Source organism: Hyla sarda, chromosome 3, assembly GCF_029499605.1.
Source record: "Hyla sarda isolate aHylSar1 chromosome 3, aHylSar1.hap1, whole genome shotgun sequence".
Taxonomy (NCBI): Eukaryota; Metazoa; Chordata; class Amphibia; order Anura; family Hylidae; genus Hyla; species Hyla sarda.
In genome coordinates this window covers 366639064-366658472 of record NC_079191.1, presented here as the reverse complement: position 1 = coordinate 366658472, position 19409 = coordinate 366639064, and the positions used below count along the sequence as shown (strand labels likewise).

Here is a 19409-nt window from a genome sequence, read left to right as displayed (position 1 = left end):
ACAAAGGACAACTGGTCGCGCAAAAAACAAGCCCCATACTAGTCTGTGGATGAAAATATAAAAGAGTTATGATTTTTAGAAGGCGAGGAGGAAAAAATGAAAACATAAAAATTTAGTCCTTAAGGCCAAAATGGGCTGAGTCCTTAAGGGGTTAAGGAATGAGCCCTTTTTCGCAATTCTGACCACTCTGATAACAATTCTGAGTTATTAAGCATTAATAACTCTAAGATGCTATGACCGATTATTCTGATTCTGAGATTGTTTTTTCGTGACATATTCTACTTTATTTTGGTGGTAAATTTTCGTTGTTACTTGCATCATTTCTTGGTGAAAAATCCCAAAATTTCATGAAAATTTTGAAAATGTTGCATTTTTCTAACTTTGAAGCTCTCTGCTTGTAAGGAAAATGGATATTCCAAATAAATGTTATTTGTATTCACAAATACAATATGTCTACTTTATGTTGGCATCATAAAATGGACATATTTTTACTTTTTGAAAAAAATTAGAGGGCTTCAAATTATAGCAGCAATTTTCAAAATTTTCCTGAAAATTGCAAAATCTGAAGGGACAGATGTTACAGAACTACAACTCCCAGCATGCCTGGGCAGTCTAGGCATGCTGAGAGTTGTAGTTTGGCAACATCTGGAGGGCTATCGTTTCGGCACCACTGTAACAGTGGTCACCAAACTGTGACCCTCCAGATGTTGCAAAACTACAACTCACAGCATTCCCAGACAGCCTTTGGCTGTCTGGGCATGCTGGGAATTGCAGTTTGGCAACCACTAGGAAGGGCAGCAGTAAATATCTCTTACTGCCCCCTTTCTTTGCCCCCCCACCGTCGCTTCCCTACCTGCGCCGTGATCTCCGCAGTCTCCAGCGATGATCAGCGGTCCCCACGCAACTTCTCCTCCAGGTACTGGCCTCCATCTTCTCCCCCCGTTCTGCCCGACATTCAGGGGTGGGCAGAGCAGGGGGTTTCCATGGCAACCCACTGTCCTGCGCAGCCATTGGTCAGAATTCATTTCTGACCAATGGCAGGGGATAGGAGGAGATCGCAGCACTGCGACCTCGCTCCTATCCCTCAGGATGATCGGGGCTGTCACTGAAAGCTCCGATCATCCCTATTTTCTGGGCGATCGGGTCACCAGATGTGCCGGGTCGGGTCACCAATGTGTCGGGATGCCTGCTGAATGATTCCAGCAGGCATCCCGGTCCGGTCCCCAACCGGCTAGCGGCGGGGACCGGAATTCCCACGGGCGTATGCATACGCCCTACATCCTAAAGAGGTTAACATATTTATATATATGACCAAATATATATACATATATATATATATATATATATATATATATATATATATGTATATATGACCAATGGGACCCCACAAGAGTCTCCCAATAAAACCCTGGGAGGAGTATCTTCTCTTAGTTCCTGAGTCTTTGCTGTGGTGCAGTCGAGCCTAAGAGTTTGTCTAGAGTCATAGGAGGCCTCAAGTAAAGTCTGCAGCCACAAGTTACAAGTCTACAAGTAAGCTAAAGCCACAGCTTAGTCTGTCTCCAGTCAAGTCAAGTCAGTCTATTGTCAAGTCAACGTGGCCTGCACTAAATTGTCCAAAACCACTGCAAGTCCCAGCAAGCCGTTAAGGTCTCTGAAGTCACTGGTCACCTCCATGGGCCTGGCTGCACTGTATAGACCAGTCCCAGGGGTTCGGCGGGTGAGGTCGCAACAGGACAGGCAAACCAAGCAATTGCTTGGGGCCCTGAGCAGATCTGGTGTTTGCCCGTCCTGTAGCGACGGGGCAATTCCCCCATCACTATTATCTCCCTGCGGCCCCGCGTTAAGTTTAAAAACGCAGGGCCGCCGGGACATAGCGTACGCCGGGACGTCACCCCGTGTGTGGGCCCATGGAAATGAAGGCGCCGAGGACCGGAGGATAGAGAAGGAGGAAGACTCGCGCTGGCCAGCATGGTAAGTGACTAGCGGCACGTCATCTTCGGTGCTCCGACCACCGGTCCCGAGACCAACTGCTATAGCCGGAGCGCTGGCCGGAGCACTGAAGTGGGCAGTACACAAGCATTCAGCCTCCAGCCATACACTGTATATGGCTGGAGGCTGTATGTCTGTGGGGGAACACTGCCTACATCAGTGGTCTTAAACCTGTGGACCTCCAGATGTTGCAAAACTACAACTCCCAGCAGCCGATGGCTGTCCGGGCATGCTGGGAGTTGTAGTTTTGCAACATCTGGAGGTAAGCAGGTTGAAGACCACTGGCCTGCCTAATGTGGAGGAACACTGCCTGCCTAATGTGTGTGTGTGTGTGTGGGGGGGGGGGGGGAACACTCCCTGCCTAATGTGGGGGAACTCTATCTGCCTAATGTGGGGGAACACTGCCTGCCGAATGTGGGGGAACACTGCCTGCCTAATGTGGGGGAACACTGCCATTGTTGCTAAAATGACATGAGAGTGGCACTTGCCAAGGTACAGACGTGCATTTCTGAACTGGTCTCTGAAAGACAACAGCAGAAGTCACACTGATTTGCAGTAAATATTCATTATGTTTTTGTGTGAAAATCATGTATTCATGGTTTTGTTCTTTGTTCTTAATGGTTTTGTTCATTTTGTGCACCTATGTATAAATATATACTTAGATATATACCTCCTATGTTTTGAATTTGAAAAAATCATATTTTATTTCTCCATTTAAGAGGGATTTGGTGAATGCACATAAGAAACTGGTGGGGTTCAGTACCTCCAACAAGGTTAAGAATCACTGGTATAGACTGTACCATCTGTCACTCAGTAAAGCTACCTTTGTCCGTAACTTGGCGTCAAAGTATTGCCCCCCTGCCTAGCCCAGGATCCAGCGGTATATCTTCGGGTGGTATTGAGGATAAACCATGCTCTGGCATCACAAATACATGGGGTGAATGTTATCTGCCCCTAGGATAATTCCATCTTCCCTTTGCATCAGACCCTTTACCATATATATATATATATATATATATATATATATATATACACACACTGTATATATGTGTGTATATTTGCAATATCTTATATCACACATATATAGCAATGAAACAACATAATAATAGGTTAAACTTTGACTGCTTTTTTATTCCAGACAAGGCACCATTGTTGTCAATGGCTGTGTCTGGTATTGCAGCTATTGTCTATTTTCTAATGTCATATATACCTTTTCACACTGATATTTTTTCAATAATCCCTCACAGTTACCTTTTAGAGAGTTTGGTTGACTTGTAGTTTTGATTTGAACGCATTCCAATGACCCAAAAATTATCTACAACATTTCAAGAATTTTGTTTGTTATTGTTATTTGCTATATGACTTAGGCTCTGTGTGTATGCTACCCTTTATGTTTCAAAATAGATGTATTCTCATATTCACATTGTCATAAGACTTCAGATTTAAAGTGTTCTTGTACGTCTAAAAAAATTCTATAAATTTACATTGTTTTGTTTTTGTTATGTTAACACTCCAGAGTAATGACAAGGTGATTTTGGGGCTTACACTGTTGCTATTGAGCCCTTGGGAGCCCCCACCAGGGTGAACAGCTATTTCTTACTTTCTCCATTTCAGATGATGGGACCAGAGCTGGGCAATTTGCCAGCTGTACTTGCACCTGGACTTCTTTTCAGTTACTTTTCTGACAAAGCACCTACTCGGCTTTGCTATGCTATAACATAGTGCTGGAGAAAGTAAAGTGGACTGAACAGAGGGGCACTGTGCATCTACTATATGTGACATGGGTGGAGGGGGTGGTGGAAAAAGGTTATTCCGCTTTTGCAAGGTGCTATGTGAGCAGAAAGGAACACAGCAATAGCATTACAACAAGGAAGATGTTAAATCACAAAGCAGCTCTGGTCTAAGCAGGAAACTGCTGCTATTGTTAATGACAAACTAAAGAGGGAGCTACAATAAGGGGACCAAAATTTACAAAAGGGACCATTACCTTGACATTTTTGTGTGTTCATATATTAGAGGGGATTTAGGCAGAGCATGGAGCTCCTGGAGTAGGCTGACAGGTTTTGTTTGAATATACACAGTCCAGTCTATTCTGCATAGCACTGGCTAAGCCTTATCCCCAATACCCATGTTGCCTAGTGGTCTTTCTGCTACTGTAGAAGGAAATCACGTCACAACTGGCAGTGGACATACGTTTTCAGCGAAGTGAGAGACCTAGTGGCCAAGGCTTTGGGGCAATTTTCAGGGTGAAGAATTTATTTTTAGTAAATAAAGTGATATACCAATATGTAAGGAATTACATCAAATGGAGGGAAAGTTTTTGAAATGACAATGACCATTTATTCCCAGGTTAAGACATTTTAAGTGTTATTTTACTAAGGAAATGTGGCTTACCGTATTTTTCGCTGTATAAGACGGGAAAAAGTTGGTGCGTCTTATATGGCGAATACACACACCTATTGCGGCGGTCCCTGCGGCCATCAACGGCCGGGACCCGCGGCTAATACAGGACATCACCAATCGCGGTGATGCCCTGTATTAACCCTTCAGACGCGGTGATCAAAGCTGACCGCCATGTCTGAAGGGAAAGTGACACTAACCCGGCTGCTCAGTCGGGCTGTTCGGGACCACCACGGTGAAATCGCAGAGTCCCGAACAGTTTACAGGACACCGGGAGGGAACTTGCCTGCCTCCTCGGTATCTGCTCCGTGCCGGGATCCCCTGCATGGCCGGCGCTCTCCTTCGACAACATCACGTCGTTGCGTACGCCATCCCATCATCCAATAGGAGCGGCGTGCGTAGCGACGTGATGACGGCGACGGAGAGCGTGGATCCCGGGGAAGAAGACGTCCGGAGCGTCGGGGACGCGGCGACAGCGATGGAGCGACATCCAGGGCAGCGGTGACGGGTCCGGAGCGGCGGGGACACGTGAGTATTACCTCCTCCAGTGGTCTTCAACCTGCGGACCTCCAGATGTTGCGAAACTACAACTCCCAGCATGCTGGGAGTTGTAGTTTTGCAACATCTGGAGGTCTGCAGGTTGAACATCACTGTTGGGTTCAGAATCTTTTTTTTCTAGATTTTGCACCTTTAAAATTGGTTGCGTCTTATATGCCGATGCGTCCTATAGGGCGAAAAATACGGTAATATATTTATGTGAATGGAGAACATATATATAAAAATAATTGTGCTTAGCACATAAATGTTGCTTCCTGATCCATATTGATGATGTGATTGTAAACATTGATATACAGATTTAAAAAGCGCATGAAGTCTTTCCTTACCTTGACACATGTTTTGTGCATTTAGTTCATAGCCAGATGCACACTGCATAAACTGAACTGTGCCGGGCACATTGCGTGGTGGATCTGGAGGGCTATTAGGTCTTTCCACATAGACATTTTGACCAGTGCTTTGTTGAGATCCTGAGTTCTGTGAGACAACTGTGTCTTCTTGGCCATTATTTAACAAAATTTGTGCAGTTCTCGGTAGACAAAGGTATCCTCCATAATGGTTGACACATTTCATTCCTCCCTTGCAAGGCTCTTGCATTATTCCACATTCATCAATATCTGTAAGAGGGGAACAGAGCGAATTGCAGTGATCATAAGTGTAAGAAGGTAGCTATTCCCATATTAGAGTCCTGCATTTTTAATATACTGGATAGGTATGCCATAATTTGATGGGGAAAAAAAGAACTTGCTATTATTATAATGATAGGCCAAACCACTGTAATTCATTGGTAAATGGCTTCCTTGCTTAATATCAATTTGATGGTTCATTTATCCTGCCACAGATGTGTATAGAGGTCACCTGCACAGTTAGTCATCTCATCTCATATTGGACTTATTCTACTTATCGAGCTCTGTCGCTGGTCTCCCCACAAGCTCTGCAAATTAGGATAAGAAAACTGGTTTAATGTTGCCTTATTCTTTTCTTGTACAAGATAAATAAAATATTTGGGAGCAATATGGTACTGAGTCTTGTATTCCAGTGAATAATTGTGTTAAATTAGCACCATAATGAAGTTTCTCTTCTACATACTCCATTGATCCTTTTATAACGTCTACTTAAAGGGGTACTCTGGTTTTAAAAAAATGTATCCCCTATCCTCAGGATAGAGGATGTATCTGATCGCAGGAGGTCCAACTGTTGTGATTCCTCCGTGATCTCCTGCATGGTGCCACGACTCTCCTTGTGCATAAAGCAGGGGTTGGCTTGCTCCTTCCATGCATCTCTATGGGAAAGGCAGAGATACATGAGTTTTGTACTCGTGTATCTCCGGCTCTCCGATAAAGATGCATGGAGGGGGCATGCCATCCCCTGCTCTGTGCACAAGGAAATCTGGGGCACCATGCAGGAAAAGGCAGGGGGTCACCGTGGTTAGACCCCAGGCAGTCAGATACTTATCCCCTATCCATAAGTTTTTTTTTAAACGAAGTACCAAGCTAAGGTGATCAATTTCATACTGCCCAAACCATGAGTCATTAGGGTAGTCCACGGTGGTTTTGCTTGTCTCACCAGCTTTGACTGATCTTTCCATGTTTGGATATAGGGATTTATCAATTAAGGCTGGCAGGGCAGGGAGAATCAGTTGGTCACCATCCTAATGACTCCTGGTTGGGGCAACATGAAAGTGGTGACAGATTCCCTTTGAAGGCATACAGGCAGTGCTAACAAGTCTTACCTAACTTTTCATATTACTGTTAGTTGCATCATTTTTGTTCATACCTCCAATCTGCAGTTTTTTCTGCTGGGAATGTATGGGGCAACTTTGTTGTAAACTTTTTAGTGTACAGTAGATTCCGTAACCAAAATTTCTCAAATCAATACACGATGTATGAAACCATCTTATTGTCTTTTGTCTCGATGCATTGGTAATTAGAAAATATTGTTTTTTTTTGTTTTCTCATTAGATAGAACATATCTTTCTTATGTTTGTAATATGTGTCATATTTTATCTCTAGGGCATCTCTCCATAGTGTGGAGTATATGACAAATAAAAGCAAAGCAATTAGTAAAAGATAATTAAGAGAATTTGCAAGAATAAAACATGTAAGTAATATGAATTCAGAGAAATGTTCCCAATAACAACTAATTAATTAACTATGCAAATGTAAAAGAATATTCTATCCTGTCTGTAGGTTAATTCACGGTATTATTCCTATATGTGCCTATTTACATTTCAGCAGTAAAAAAGAATGAAAAGCAATAAAGAACAGGAATTACAGAGCCTGAAATCCGTTACCTTTGCATTGCTGCCTTAACGGGTCCCACTCATAACCATCAGTACATTGCTGTATGGGAACAGAACATTAATACAGTTAATATTTTTCTGGAAACACAATCATCAATTGCAGGCGTTGAAATTGACTGTCAAGGAGAGATCTCATGGTATAAATCTTTGGGATCAAACCAATCATATAATTCATTATTCTGCACCATCAGGTTACAAGATTGTTGATGTTTTTCTCTGTGAAATGATTTATTTTTATGCAGCCTGATTTATAAAGCTATTTTCCAAGCTCTCTGAAACTAGATGCACATTTTTTTTAGTCCAAGTTAAAACTTCTGTTGTGTTACAGTGTTTTCTTGTTGAAAAGTAATATCCACTGAATCTGGCACACAGATGTCGGTCACTGCTCAGTTTAAAGGTTCATTGTACTTAAGGGAGTAAAAGTAGGTTCACTGGATTAGCTGTTTTATTACTGTATGCTCATTTATATGCTCTCCACATTTGGTGGTTTGCCTTGTATTTTTTCCTAACATTATCTATCCATTTATCTTTACATCTATCTATCTACTATCTATTTATATTTCTATGCAATATCTATCATCTACCCATCTAGGTAATCTGGTAACATGGTACAATCGCTGGCAAAAATTATAGATACATATGTCAAACAAATTACATAAATTCATTTTAAAAGGGAATCACCCAGCTCTGTATTACAGTCCCACTCCTGCCTCAATTCTTGCAGGTGCACCCGCAAGGTCACCATGATAAAACTGTATGTCAAGGTACTGGAACATTAATATTCATAACTGGTCAGGAATGTGTTTACTGGTTCCCCTTAAGGGTAGGGTGGTATAATGACATATGTGCCCTACTTTGCTGCATATTTGCTGTGTAATTTCCTACCCATTCAAGTCAATAGGTAGCAAAATCAGCTGTGTATTTTGCTACCTATTGACTTCAATGTGTAGAACAATATGCAGCAGCAAATGCGGTGCTTGTGACCCGATCCCTGCAGAAGCCGCTGCAGTTACATGATTTTAAGCAGCTGCTTTAAATCATTGAACCGCAGCGGTTTTTGCGAAGCCAGAAAGAGTTTATTGTCATATACACGCATTTACACGCACCCTCATTTTAACAAGGATATTTGAGTAAAAAACCTTTTTTACCCAAATATACTTGGAAAAATGAGGGTGCATGTTATAGGCCGGTGCGTGTTATACCCCGATAAATACGGTAGCTCTATGCGACAATTGTCGAACGACTGCCACTTTTCTGCGACATTCAACCAGACTAAGGTGGAGCAATTCTGTGGTCATTCATCTAATTCTAGTCTTCAGAAATGTCCCTCAATATTCATGAATTAGAAATGTTACTGGGTATTCTCTGTGACCTTTTCAAAGGGCATTCCACCGGGTGGGGGGACTGTGAGCTTCAGTTATTGTGAATGGTGTCTTATCTATACACTGGTATTACCTTTCTCTGCAATGCTGTACAGATCACTTTCCAGCAACCACCTCCTTATCATCACAGACAAAGCAGGAAGTCCTAGTTTAGTTTTAGGCCTAGTGGCCAAAATGAAACTCACAATATTTCAGAATTATTTCAAAATATAGATAGTAAAATGGAAAATTAAAAACACAAAGAATTAAAAAAAATTATGCTTAACATAAATACTAGAATTAAACATTAGGTTATTTTCTGATGACACATTCCCTTTAAGATTGCCTACCCGTGTTTGATTAGTGTGGGTTTTACCAGGTGTTACGCCGAGCGCTCCGGGTCCCCGCTCCTCCCCGGAGCGCTCGCTACACTCTCGCTACTGCAGCGCTCCGGTCAGATCCTCTGACCCGGTGCGCTGCGATACCGCCTCCAGCCGGGATGCGATTCGCGATGCGGGTGGCGCCCGCTCGCGATGCGCACCCCGGCTCCCGTACCTGACTCGCTCTCCGTCGGTCCTGTCCCGGCGCGCGCGGCCCCGCTCCCTAGGGCGCGCGCGCGCCGGGTCTCTGCGATTTAAAGGGCCACTGCGCCGCTGATTGGCGCAGTGGTTCTAATTAGTGTGTTCACCTGTGCACTCCCTATTTATACCTCACTTCCCCTGCACTCCCTCGCCGGATCTTGTTGCCATTGTGCCAGTGAAAGCGTTTCCTTGTGTGTTCCTAGCCTGTGTTCCAGACCTCCTGCCGTTGCCCCTGACTACGATCCTTGCTGCCTGCCCCGACCTTCTGCTACGTCCGACCTTGCTTCTGTCTACTCCCTTGTACCACGCCTATCTTCAGCAGCCAGAGAGGTTGAGCCGTTGCTAGTGGATACGACCTGGTCACTACCGCCGCAGCAAGACCATCCCGCTTTGCGGCGGGCTCTGGTGAAAACCAGTAGTGACTTAGAACCGGTCCACTAGCACGGTCCACGCCAATCCCTCTCTGGCACAGAGGATCCACCTCCTGCCAGCCGGCATCGTGACACCAGGTTCCCTCCCATTCAGTACATACCCCCTTCATTGTTTACGCAGGCACAGCAGCTGGTCCATATGGGTATCCGTGCCAAGCACTGCAACTTATCTCTTTCACTGATTTTAATATATGGCTTGAGTCTTAATGGCTGACCCTACCTCACAATGGGGGAAATAAATAAAAAAAATAATTTGTGCAAACTTAGACTAGACAGTCTAATAATGTACCACCAATAATGTACCATAATGTACTTATCACAGTGGCTCATAGTGTTTGAAAATCTGGTGCATTTTATACTTTTTTGTCTTTGTACTTTCTATTGGTTGCCTTAGATATGCTCCAAAATTTAGAATTTTTTTAAACATTTAGGGGGCATTTACACTGCAGAATTTCCAAGCGGAATTCGCTCAGAAATTCAAGTGCAGCAGCCTGCCATTGTTTCCCATTGGGTAAATTCCCGACTTCAGACCCGCTTAAAAGAATGGACATTTATTCGTTATTCGTTTGGGCTTTTGGCTGAATTCAGTGTGGATTACCTTGCAATGGTGATAGCCATGTCCGCACAGTCCTAGCACCAAAGGATTTTGGTTTCTCACACAGTACACAGAACCTTTGTCCTAAGTATCTATAGTGTGAACATAGCCCTCAGTCAAAGACAGGCCCACACATGTGCCCACACATTAAAAATGTGAAGCAAGTCATGTAAGCCATTTTTTTTTTGCAAACATTGCACCAGATTTTTTGCCCAGGCAGTTTTACTCCCAAAACACACACTGTCCTCACATCTCAAAACTCAGTTACTTTATACAGAAAAAAAGAATGTTGCAATATAAATATTGAGCTTGACTCATAGAAGAATTCTGACAACTGTGAAGGAAATTTGTTCATCTCGTCTTTCTGTTTTACTTGCCGATTCCTTTAATACACATTTGCATGCTTCTCAGGCAACTTTTCTATTTGTTTACTGCTTTTTTCCTACTCGTTCTTGCTCAAAGAAATAAGCTAGAACCAGCAAAACAGCTGAATCAGCCTATTTGCTATCATTTGGGAACTTTCCAGGACATAATGATGATCTCTCTGCTTTTTATTACTCATCCCTTTTGGGATATTAGGGTGAGGTCTGACAAGATTAAGGGAGATTTTTTAGGATACATGATATAACATCTTAAGAAACTGGGTAAAATTACTCAATCCAGCCACCCTGTCCAAGCTCTACTTCTTTATCGTTGCTCCTCGCTTTACTGGGATATTTTGTTTCAATGAAATGGGACAATGTTTCAAATTTTTAAGCCTGGCATGTCTTAAAAGTGAAACTTCGAGGCTGTAACCCCAATTAGTTTACATCCAACCAGAAACGGACAGTTGATGTCAATGGTGAGTGTCCTATTGCAACGGCAGCATGGCACACATGTCAGCAAGGTAAGGAAAAGTGGTGTTGGAGCTGGGAGAGGTATGTAACATTACCACACTCCCCCCCCCCACACACACACATAGTTAGGGCTCCCCAAAAGTTCCTTTGATTTTTCTGATATTTAAAACAGGTTAGGGGCATGGGCACCCATAATCATTCCTCTGTAGCAAAACTCTTCCAATCAATTCAATAAACAAGTTCAAGGACCTGGATGTTCTGGAAAAATATAATATTACTATTTATGGATGCTAGATTTATGTGGATAGAATGTAGATCCAGGGATTTATTCTGATGCCATATTGGAGTCAGGAAGGAATTTTTCTAATATCATGGGGCAATTGGCATTAGCCTCATGAAGGGAGGACTTGCCTTCCTCTGGACCAAAACAGTACGGTTATATGTTAAACTTGATGGACTCTTGTCTATTTTTTTTTTTTTAACCTTATAAAGTATGATTTACATTTTTATCCAAAAAACTAGTCAAGGAGCTGACTAACCTCAAACTTAGAGAAGAGGATAATTCGCAGTGGACTAAAAGTCTTGAGCGAGATGAAAAGTCTCTTCAATTCAGAGGCTGTTATAGATATATATATATATATATATATATATATATATATATATATGTAGTTTGGAATAAGGAAATTGGAAAAAAGGCTTATTACTGTAGAAAACTTGGTTGATGACTCTGGAGAACCAATGAAGAGAGGTGCCAACTTGAAGGAGGGGACTTACAGTCTGATATTATTGGTTGAAAACTAAACTCTTTCTCTGGGAGAAATGATAGGACCAGGCCAATGTTTTTTTCAGATATTTTAGCCTGAATTGCACTATGTTGCAGCATGACATTTCTTTCATTCAGAAAGGGCATTGCAAAGATAACCACCTCAAATGGAGAGTGAAGAATTTTAATGTAAGTTCTGCCTGTGATATAAGGTATCTTAATGTGTATTAATGTAGGAACGAGTGCCATGTGATGATTGTTCTGCCTTTAGGTCTGGGGGATGATAGTTTTGGGAGAAATGTACAGAAATACCTAGAAGCTTTAATAAGGACCTATGGACCCTGGACATTAATTGAGTGCCTTAACCCCTTAAGGACCACGGGTTTTTCCGTTTTTACACTTTAGTTTTTTCCTCATCACCTTCTACAAATCATAAAACTTTAAATTTTGCACCTACAGACTCATACTTAGTTTTTGGCCAGCAATTGTACTTTGTAGTGACATCAATCATTTTACCACAAAATTTACAGTGGACCCAGAAAAAAATACATTTGTGGGGCAAAATCAGGAAAAAAAGTCATTTTGTAAATTTTGGGGTCTTCCGATATTATACAGTGCACTTTTCGGTAAAAATGACACCATATATTTATTCTCTAGGTCCATATGGCTACAATGATACCCAATATATATAGGTTCTTCTTTATTTCACTAAATAAAAAAAAATTGTAACTACATGCACCAAAATTAGTATGTTAAAAATTGTCCTCTTCTGACCCCTATAACTTTTTCATTTTTCTGTATACAAGGTGGTATCGGGCTCTTTTTTTGACGGTACCATTTTTGTTTTGATTGGACTTTTTGATTGCTTTTTATAATTTTTTTTTAGAGTACACAAAGTGACCAAAAATACGCAACTTTGTACTTTGTAATTTTTTTACATGTACACCATTGACCAAGCGCTTTAATAAAAACGTTTTATATTTCGGACATTTACGCATGCGGCAATACCACATATGTTTAGTTAATGGGGTTAATGTGGTTTAACTTTTATTAAACTTTTTTTTTTTTTTACACTTTATTAGTCCCCTTAGGGGACTTTTAGAAGGATTCATTAGATTCCTCATACAGATCAATGTGGTTCCATAGAACCACATTGATCTGTGTGATGTGCGCTCCATTGATAAAGCCTGGCCCTGCCAGGCTTTATCAATGAGAGAGCCGGGACAGCCGCAGCAGCAGAGGTAAGCGGAGGTAAGCGATCGCGCTGCGGGGGGGGGGGGGGATCCACCCCACTGGACCACCAGGGAGTGTTCAAAGTCTCCTTTAAAAGTGGCTGTCAACTTTGACGATCTAAAGGGTTAATAGCCGACCGAGGCAATCACCGCATGTCGGCTATTAATGCCGTCCCTCAGATACAAGAATCAGCTGAGAGCCGGCCGGTATGACGCAGGCTTGAGTCGGGAGCCCGCGCCATACCCGGTTAACGGCACATGGATGAGTATACACGTCCATGGTCGTAAACCAGTTAAAGGAAATCTGTCATCAGTTTCACCTGCACTAACCTGTTGGTGCAGACAGGTAGTACAGGTGACACTGATAACAATGGTACTTACCTTGTCCCGTTCCGTGCTGTCATTCTCCGGCAATCCTCTTTGATATCTTCCACTCTGGGCATGACTTAGAGCATGGGCGGAGCTTAGTGACTTCCCCGCTGCTGTTTGCTAGCAGCGGGACCCAGCAGAGGTCAGCAGCATTGATGTTACTAAGCTCGCCCATGCTCCAAGAGGTTTGCCGGAGAATGACAGCACGGAATGGGCCAAGGTAAGTAACGTTGTCATCAGTGTCACCTGCAATACCTGTCTGTACCGACAGGTTAGTGCAGGTGTGTAACATCTGCACTCCGGCTGGCTGGCAGTGAGCGCTCTCTTGTCATGTCCCTGCTGCCGGTGTGGCTGGGATTCACATCACGGGATGCGCCCACGTGCCAATCCCGTCCCGTCACTCTCCTCCCTGGTCTTCCTGTCCTCGCAGCCCCGGCGCGCTTGCCCCGCCTCCTAGGGCGAACTCGCACTGGAGCTCTTACATTTAAAGGGCCAGTACTCATTTAATTAAGTGTCTTCACCTGCACCCTGTCTTTAACCCCTTAAGGACAGAGGGTTTTTCCGTTTTTGCATTTTCGTTTTTTCCTCCTTGCCTTTAAAAAATCATAACTCTTTCAATTTTGCACCTAAAAATCCATATGATGGCTTATTTTTTGCGCCACCAATTCTACTTTGTAATGACGTCAGTCATTTTGCCCAAAAATTTACGGCAAAATGGGAAAAAAAATCATTGTGAGACAAAATTGAAAAAAACCCCCACTGTTTTTAAACTTTTGGGGGCTTCTGTTTCTACGTAGTACATTTTTCGGTAAAAATTATATATTATCTTTATTCTGTAGGTCCATACAATTAAAATGATATCCTACTTATATAGGTTTGATTTTGTCGTACTTATGGAAAAAATCATAACTACATGCAGGAAAATGAATACGTTTAAAATTGTCTTCTTCTTACCCCTATAACTTTTTTATTTTTGGGGCGGTATGAGGGCTAATTTTTTTTAGCCGTGTTCTGAAGTTTTTAGCGGTACCATTTTTGTATTGATAGGACTTTTTGACTTTTTATTCATTTTTTCATGATATTAAAAGTGACCAAAAATTCACTATTTTGGACTTTGGAATTTTTTTGCGCGTACGCCATTGACCGTACGGTTTAATTAATGATATATTTTTATAATTCGGACATTTCCGCATGCGGCGATACCATATGTTTATTTTTATTTTTATTTACACTGTGTTTTTTTTATGGGAAAAGGGGGGTGATTCAAACTTTTAATAGGGAAGGGGTTAAATGATCTTTATTCACTTTTTTTCCCACTTTTTTTTTGCAGTGTTATAGCTCCCATAGGGACCTTTAACACTGCACTCACTGATCTATTACATTGATCACTGGTTTCTCATAGGAAACCAGTGATCAATGATTCTGCCACTTGACTGCTCATGCCTGGATCTCAGGCACTGAGCAGTCATTTGGCGATTGGACAGCAAGGAGGCAGGTAGGGACCCTCCTGCTGTCCTGTAAGCTGTTCGAGATGCTGCGATTTCGCCGCGGCTATCCCGAACAGCTCCCTGAGCTAACCGGCATGCTTTCACTTTTACTTTAGATGCGGCGTTCAACTTTGAACGCCGCGTCTAAAGGGTTAATAGCGCGCGGCACCGCGATCAGTGCCGCGCGCTATTAGCCACGGGTCCCAGCCGGGCCCGACCCGCTATGACACGGGGCCACGCCGTGGCCCCGCGTTGTAGATCGGGAGCGGACACATGGCGTACCGGTATGTCATGTGTCCTTAAGGAGTTAAGTATGAGCTCCTCTCTTTGTTCCCTGCCAGATCTTTGTTGCCTTGTGCCATAGAGAAAGCCACTGTGTTCCTGTGATCCTGTCTATCCATGTACCTGATCCTTGTTCCGTGACCTGACCCTGCTACTGTGCCACCTGCCCTGGCCTTCAGCTATCCTGACCACATCTTGTCTAATCCACATGTACCATGATTCATCCCAGCTACCTGTGTGGACAAATCGTGCCAGGGGCAGCTACCTGGGTGCAGCCTGCCGCAGTAAGACCATCCCGCTTTCCGGCGGGCTCTAATGAAAACCAGCGGCACCTTAGACTCATCACGTCATCATCCACACAGGCCCAGAGGATCCACCACCTGCCATGACCCTCACAAGGTGACACTAATGACAGATTTCCTTTAATCAAAACCATGTGGTATAAAAGATCGTGATTTTAAGAACTGTCCAGAGTAGGGGAAAATTCCCATGGCAAACATATTCTGCTCTGGACAGTTCCTAAAATGGACAGAGATGTCAGCAGAGAGCACTGTGGTCATGATGTCAGCAGAGAGCTCTGTGTTCGTGATGTCAGCAGAGAGCTCTGTGTTTCAAAAAGAAAATAATTTCCTCTGTAGTATTCAGCAGCTAATAAGTACTGGAAGGAATAAGATTTTTAATAGAAGTCATTTACAAATCTGTTTAACTTTCTGGCACCAGTTGATTTATAAAAAAAAAAATTATGTTTTCCACCGGAGTAAGGTGTATGTTTATATGGCACTGTATGCAGAATTCTCTTTTCATGTTCTTTGATTTAATCTTTGCTAGTGAGCCTTGCATTATTTAGTAATAACACAGGAAGACAGCAGCAGAATTTTAATCATTTAATACATAGCAATAAGCCCCCTGGGAAAAACAGAGGGAAAAATTTAAATGGATAATTTTTGGCAATTTTAGCTGAATATTAACATGGCCTTGCCAAATAAAATGAATACATGTGTTCTGTAGAATCGTCCTGCATAAATGGAGCTTTTGGTTGTTTTTATTGTTATCAAATATTATTTTAAAGATTTACTTTACTTTTGTTAGATTTTTTTTGTTAGATTTTTTAATTATGTAATAGCATGCTGATAGTTTGTGTTCTACAACATTGGCCTTTATGTGTTTGAAGTAATGAATTTAGTGTGTGAGCACCATTGGGGACAATGACTTATGGGTGATCTTTGTCCAGTGCTGTGGAATATGTAGGTGCTATATAGGCAAAATAAATAAACAACCTACATAATGGTTTTGAAATACATACTTTTAACAGGGCATTCCAGTTGGATAAAATTTACAACAAAGAGCAAACAAGGTAAAACATTTTAAATAATGTAACGAGTCCACCGCTACTGCCATTCTGGTGGTGCCCATATCCCTGCTGATTACCACTTTTCTGTTATTCTTTTTGACACACAGCAAACACCCACTTAGCAACAGAGAATATTTCCTTGTCACATGATTGACCAAACATTTTAGATCAACAGGGACCCCACGAGTGTAGGAAAGACAATATCAGTGGATGTGAGGTTTGGTCACTTAAGATAATAATAAATAAAATGCCAGACATGGGGAAAATAAAAAACAATAAAAATAAATCCATACTTACCTAGCCCTGGTCCTCTGCTAGTCTTCTGCAGCTTCCATTTGCCTATGTCTGGTCCCCAATCTTGTTTATTCTTCCTGCTACCAAAACAAGTGCTCGGAGAAGGACTTGTTGGCTCAGCCAATTGCTGGCCACAGCTGTGTCTTGGAAGCAGAAAAAAAGACTGGTGGACAGGATGAGGCAAATGGGAGTTGCATGGGATTGGGCTAGGTAAGTATTTTTTTTTTCTCCGCATCAACACCATCATGTTTTTTTTAAGGCTGGAATGTTTACCTATCACAGCCATTTAATTGCAGACTTAGGAATTTATGCAGATATACAATGCTATGGATATGCTAACTAACTAACTAACAAACTAACTAACTAACTAAACAATGTTAGCAGAGTAAGCCTTTACAGGCATCTTATATCGTTTTTGCTGTTGCTTCTATGAAATGTTGCTTGTGTCATTTCATGTATATGTATTTCGATGAATAATTCTTAATATATTACACACATGCTGTTAAAAAATATCATTCCATCTGTAAAACACTTAAAATATTCTACCATATGTCTTACCGTATATGTTATGGTCTCATCAGTCTCCTGTGTTGATATTGATGGGATCAACGTTGCAAAAAACAAAATCCCCAACATGCTGAAATTTAAGGAAGCATATAAGAAAAATCAAACTAAATCATTTATTGCAAAGGAGGTGGGCAGCACCCAAACATTACAATGCATTTTAACATACTAGTATACATTGGCACTACATATTTTTGTGTACATTTTTAATGTCACTGTATCCTATATCCTAGTATATACTAGCACAGGTGAACACAATTGAACACGAGTTTTAGAATCGTCATTTCATACATTTATGAAAGTGGACGATTTCTTGCACCAAATAGAAAATCTGTAACTACAATACAGCAAAATAGAGGAAAATGGGGGTTAACAAACCAATGGAGAAGAAAAACATCTGCAGATTTAAAGGCATGTTGCTGATTTTCAAATTTCATGCTGATCCAAAAACGCTCAACTAAAGTACAGTGCAATGCATATGAACTGGTTGAAATAAAGTCCTATATGAAAGAATTTACAGTATATGCTATAGGGACAGACCATGCAGTATGGGGTCTTTGGACAGTAGGAGCCCAGCTCTGCTTGGTCCTATTCCTTTGGCTACTGGTAGGAAACTCCATCGAACTCCTTTTCCTAGGAAACTGCATTGTCAGCGAATAAAGGGATGGGGTATTAATATCAGGATCATGGAAAGCAAGACAATTTAAAGTCCATTTTGATCTTTTCTATGTCCTCTTTTGTCTATGTTTTCAAATGTGTAGCATTCTGTATCCACCATGGCTTATTCCTTGACCTATTATGCATAATTGCCAACATACCCTGGGAAATCCATCCAAATGTCTAGAAATGTCCAAACCCCACTAAAAATCTGCACTATGTGGTCCACCCTGTCTCCTTTTTCTAGGATATTTGCCATCTGGTGTTGGGCAAGCTTACAGTTAATTCGGCTGGCCCTGAACCTGGCGGCTCAGCCCTTTGTTCTGTATAAATGACACATTTTCAAAGTGGTCCAGTTGCCTGGAAAAGTCCAGAATTACAGTTTTAGGTCTAATAACTGTAGACTGTGTCCATCTATTCTAGGAACTCTGAGCACTTAGTAAGCAGTACCTATTTATGCAGACCAAAGCAGTCAATGGCCAAGCCATCAGTTTGGGGTTCTGCCATGCTTACTGTAAGTTAGAGTAACACTATTGGCAACTATCGGAAAATCTGCATGTTAACACACTTCACGACAGATTTCAGCCCACTCTGCAACAGATTCAAATCTATAACAACTAAAAAAAAAAAAGTTTCCATCTGTCACCGTTGATGGTATATTCTCAGCCATACAAAACATATGGATTTTCTTTCTACTGTTTTATGGACTTAGAAAAGTATAGTTTAAAGTGTGATAAGAACAGATATAAATAGTTTTATTGCTATCACATAACACATCTCTTAACCAGATTGTGGATACTTATATAAAGCATTCATTTTTTTTTTACATTTTAGGTTTTTGCTAAAGCTAGGAGAATCAAAGGCAGGTGTTTCCCATTCACCACTCGTGGAATGCTACAACTCAATAAAGAAAGCAGCAGATGTAAAGCAGCCTTAGGAAAGAGTTCGGAATTCTATCTGATGTCTTCTAGCTGTTGAATTCTCTGTTGAATTGTTCATGAAAGCCCCATCGGGACTTTTGGCTGAGAATATTTTTATTGTAACAATAGTGGAAGTACTATGGATCCTACAAGATGTATCGCCAATTGCTAACCGCACATCTGGTTGTTGTGGTAAAATACCAGAGCGGAAAAGCCAAACAACTATTTGATAATTATCTCAATATGTTTTGCTAGAAAAACTGACACAGCACAAAACTTACTTATTGTAGCCAGTCAAAAGGGACATTTTTGAAAACTATGTTCTTATTGATCCAATGGTATGTCCCGCACCTCTGGTGACCTATTCATAAAGAAATGTACTTCCAATAATACAGTCCTATGCACTGTGCCTAGCCTCTGTGTCATCTTCTATGTCTTAG

General features: G+C 41.7%; 1 protein-coding gene across 1 annotated transcript in view; it reads right to left on the bottom strand.

The window, feature by feature from the left end:
- The window catches only part of EFEMP1 (EGF containing fibulin extracellular matrix protein 1), a 92888-nt gene that overhangs the window by 53930 nt on the left and 19549 nt on the right, over positions 1 to 19409 (bottom strand). The window contains exons 2-4 of the mRNA XM_056567718.1: positions 17387 to 17465; positions 7238 to 7286; positions 5274 to 5561 (exon numbers count right to left, since the gene is read on the bottom strand). Of these exons, the coding sequence (XP_056423693.1) occupies positions 5274 to 5561; positions 7238 to 7286; positions 17387 to 17464 (415 nt within the window). The 5' untranslated portion in view covers position 17465. The remainder of the gene's footprint in view (positions 1 to 5273; positions 5562 to 7237; positions 7287 to 17386; positions 17466 to 19409) is intronic.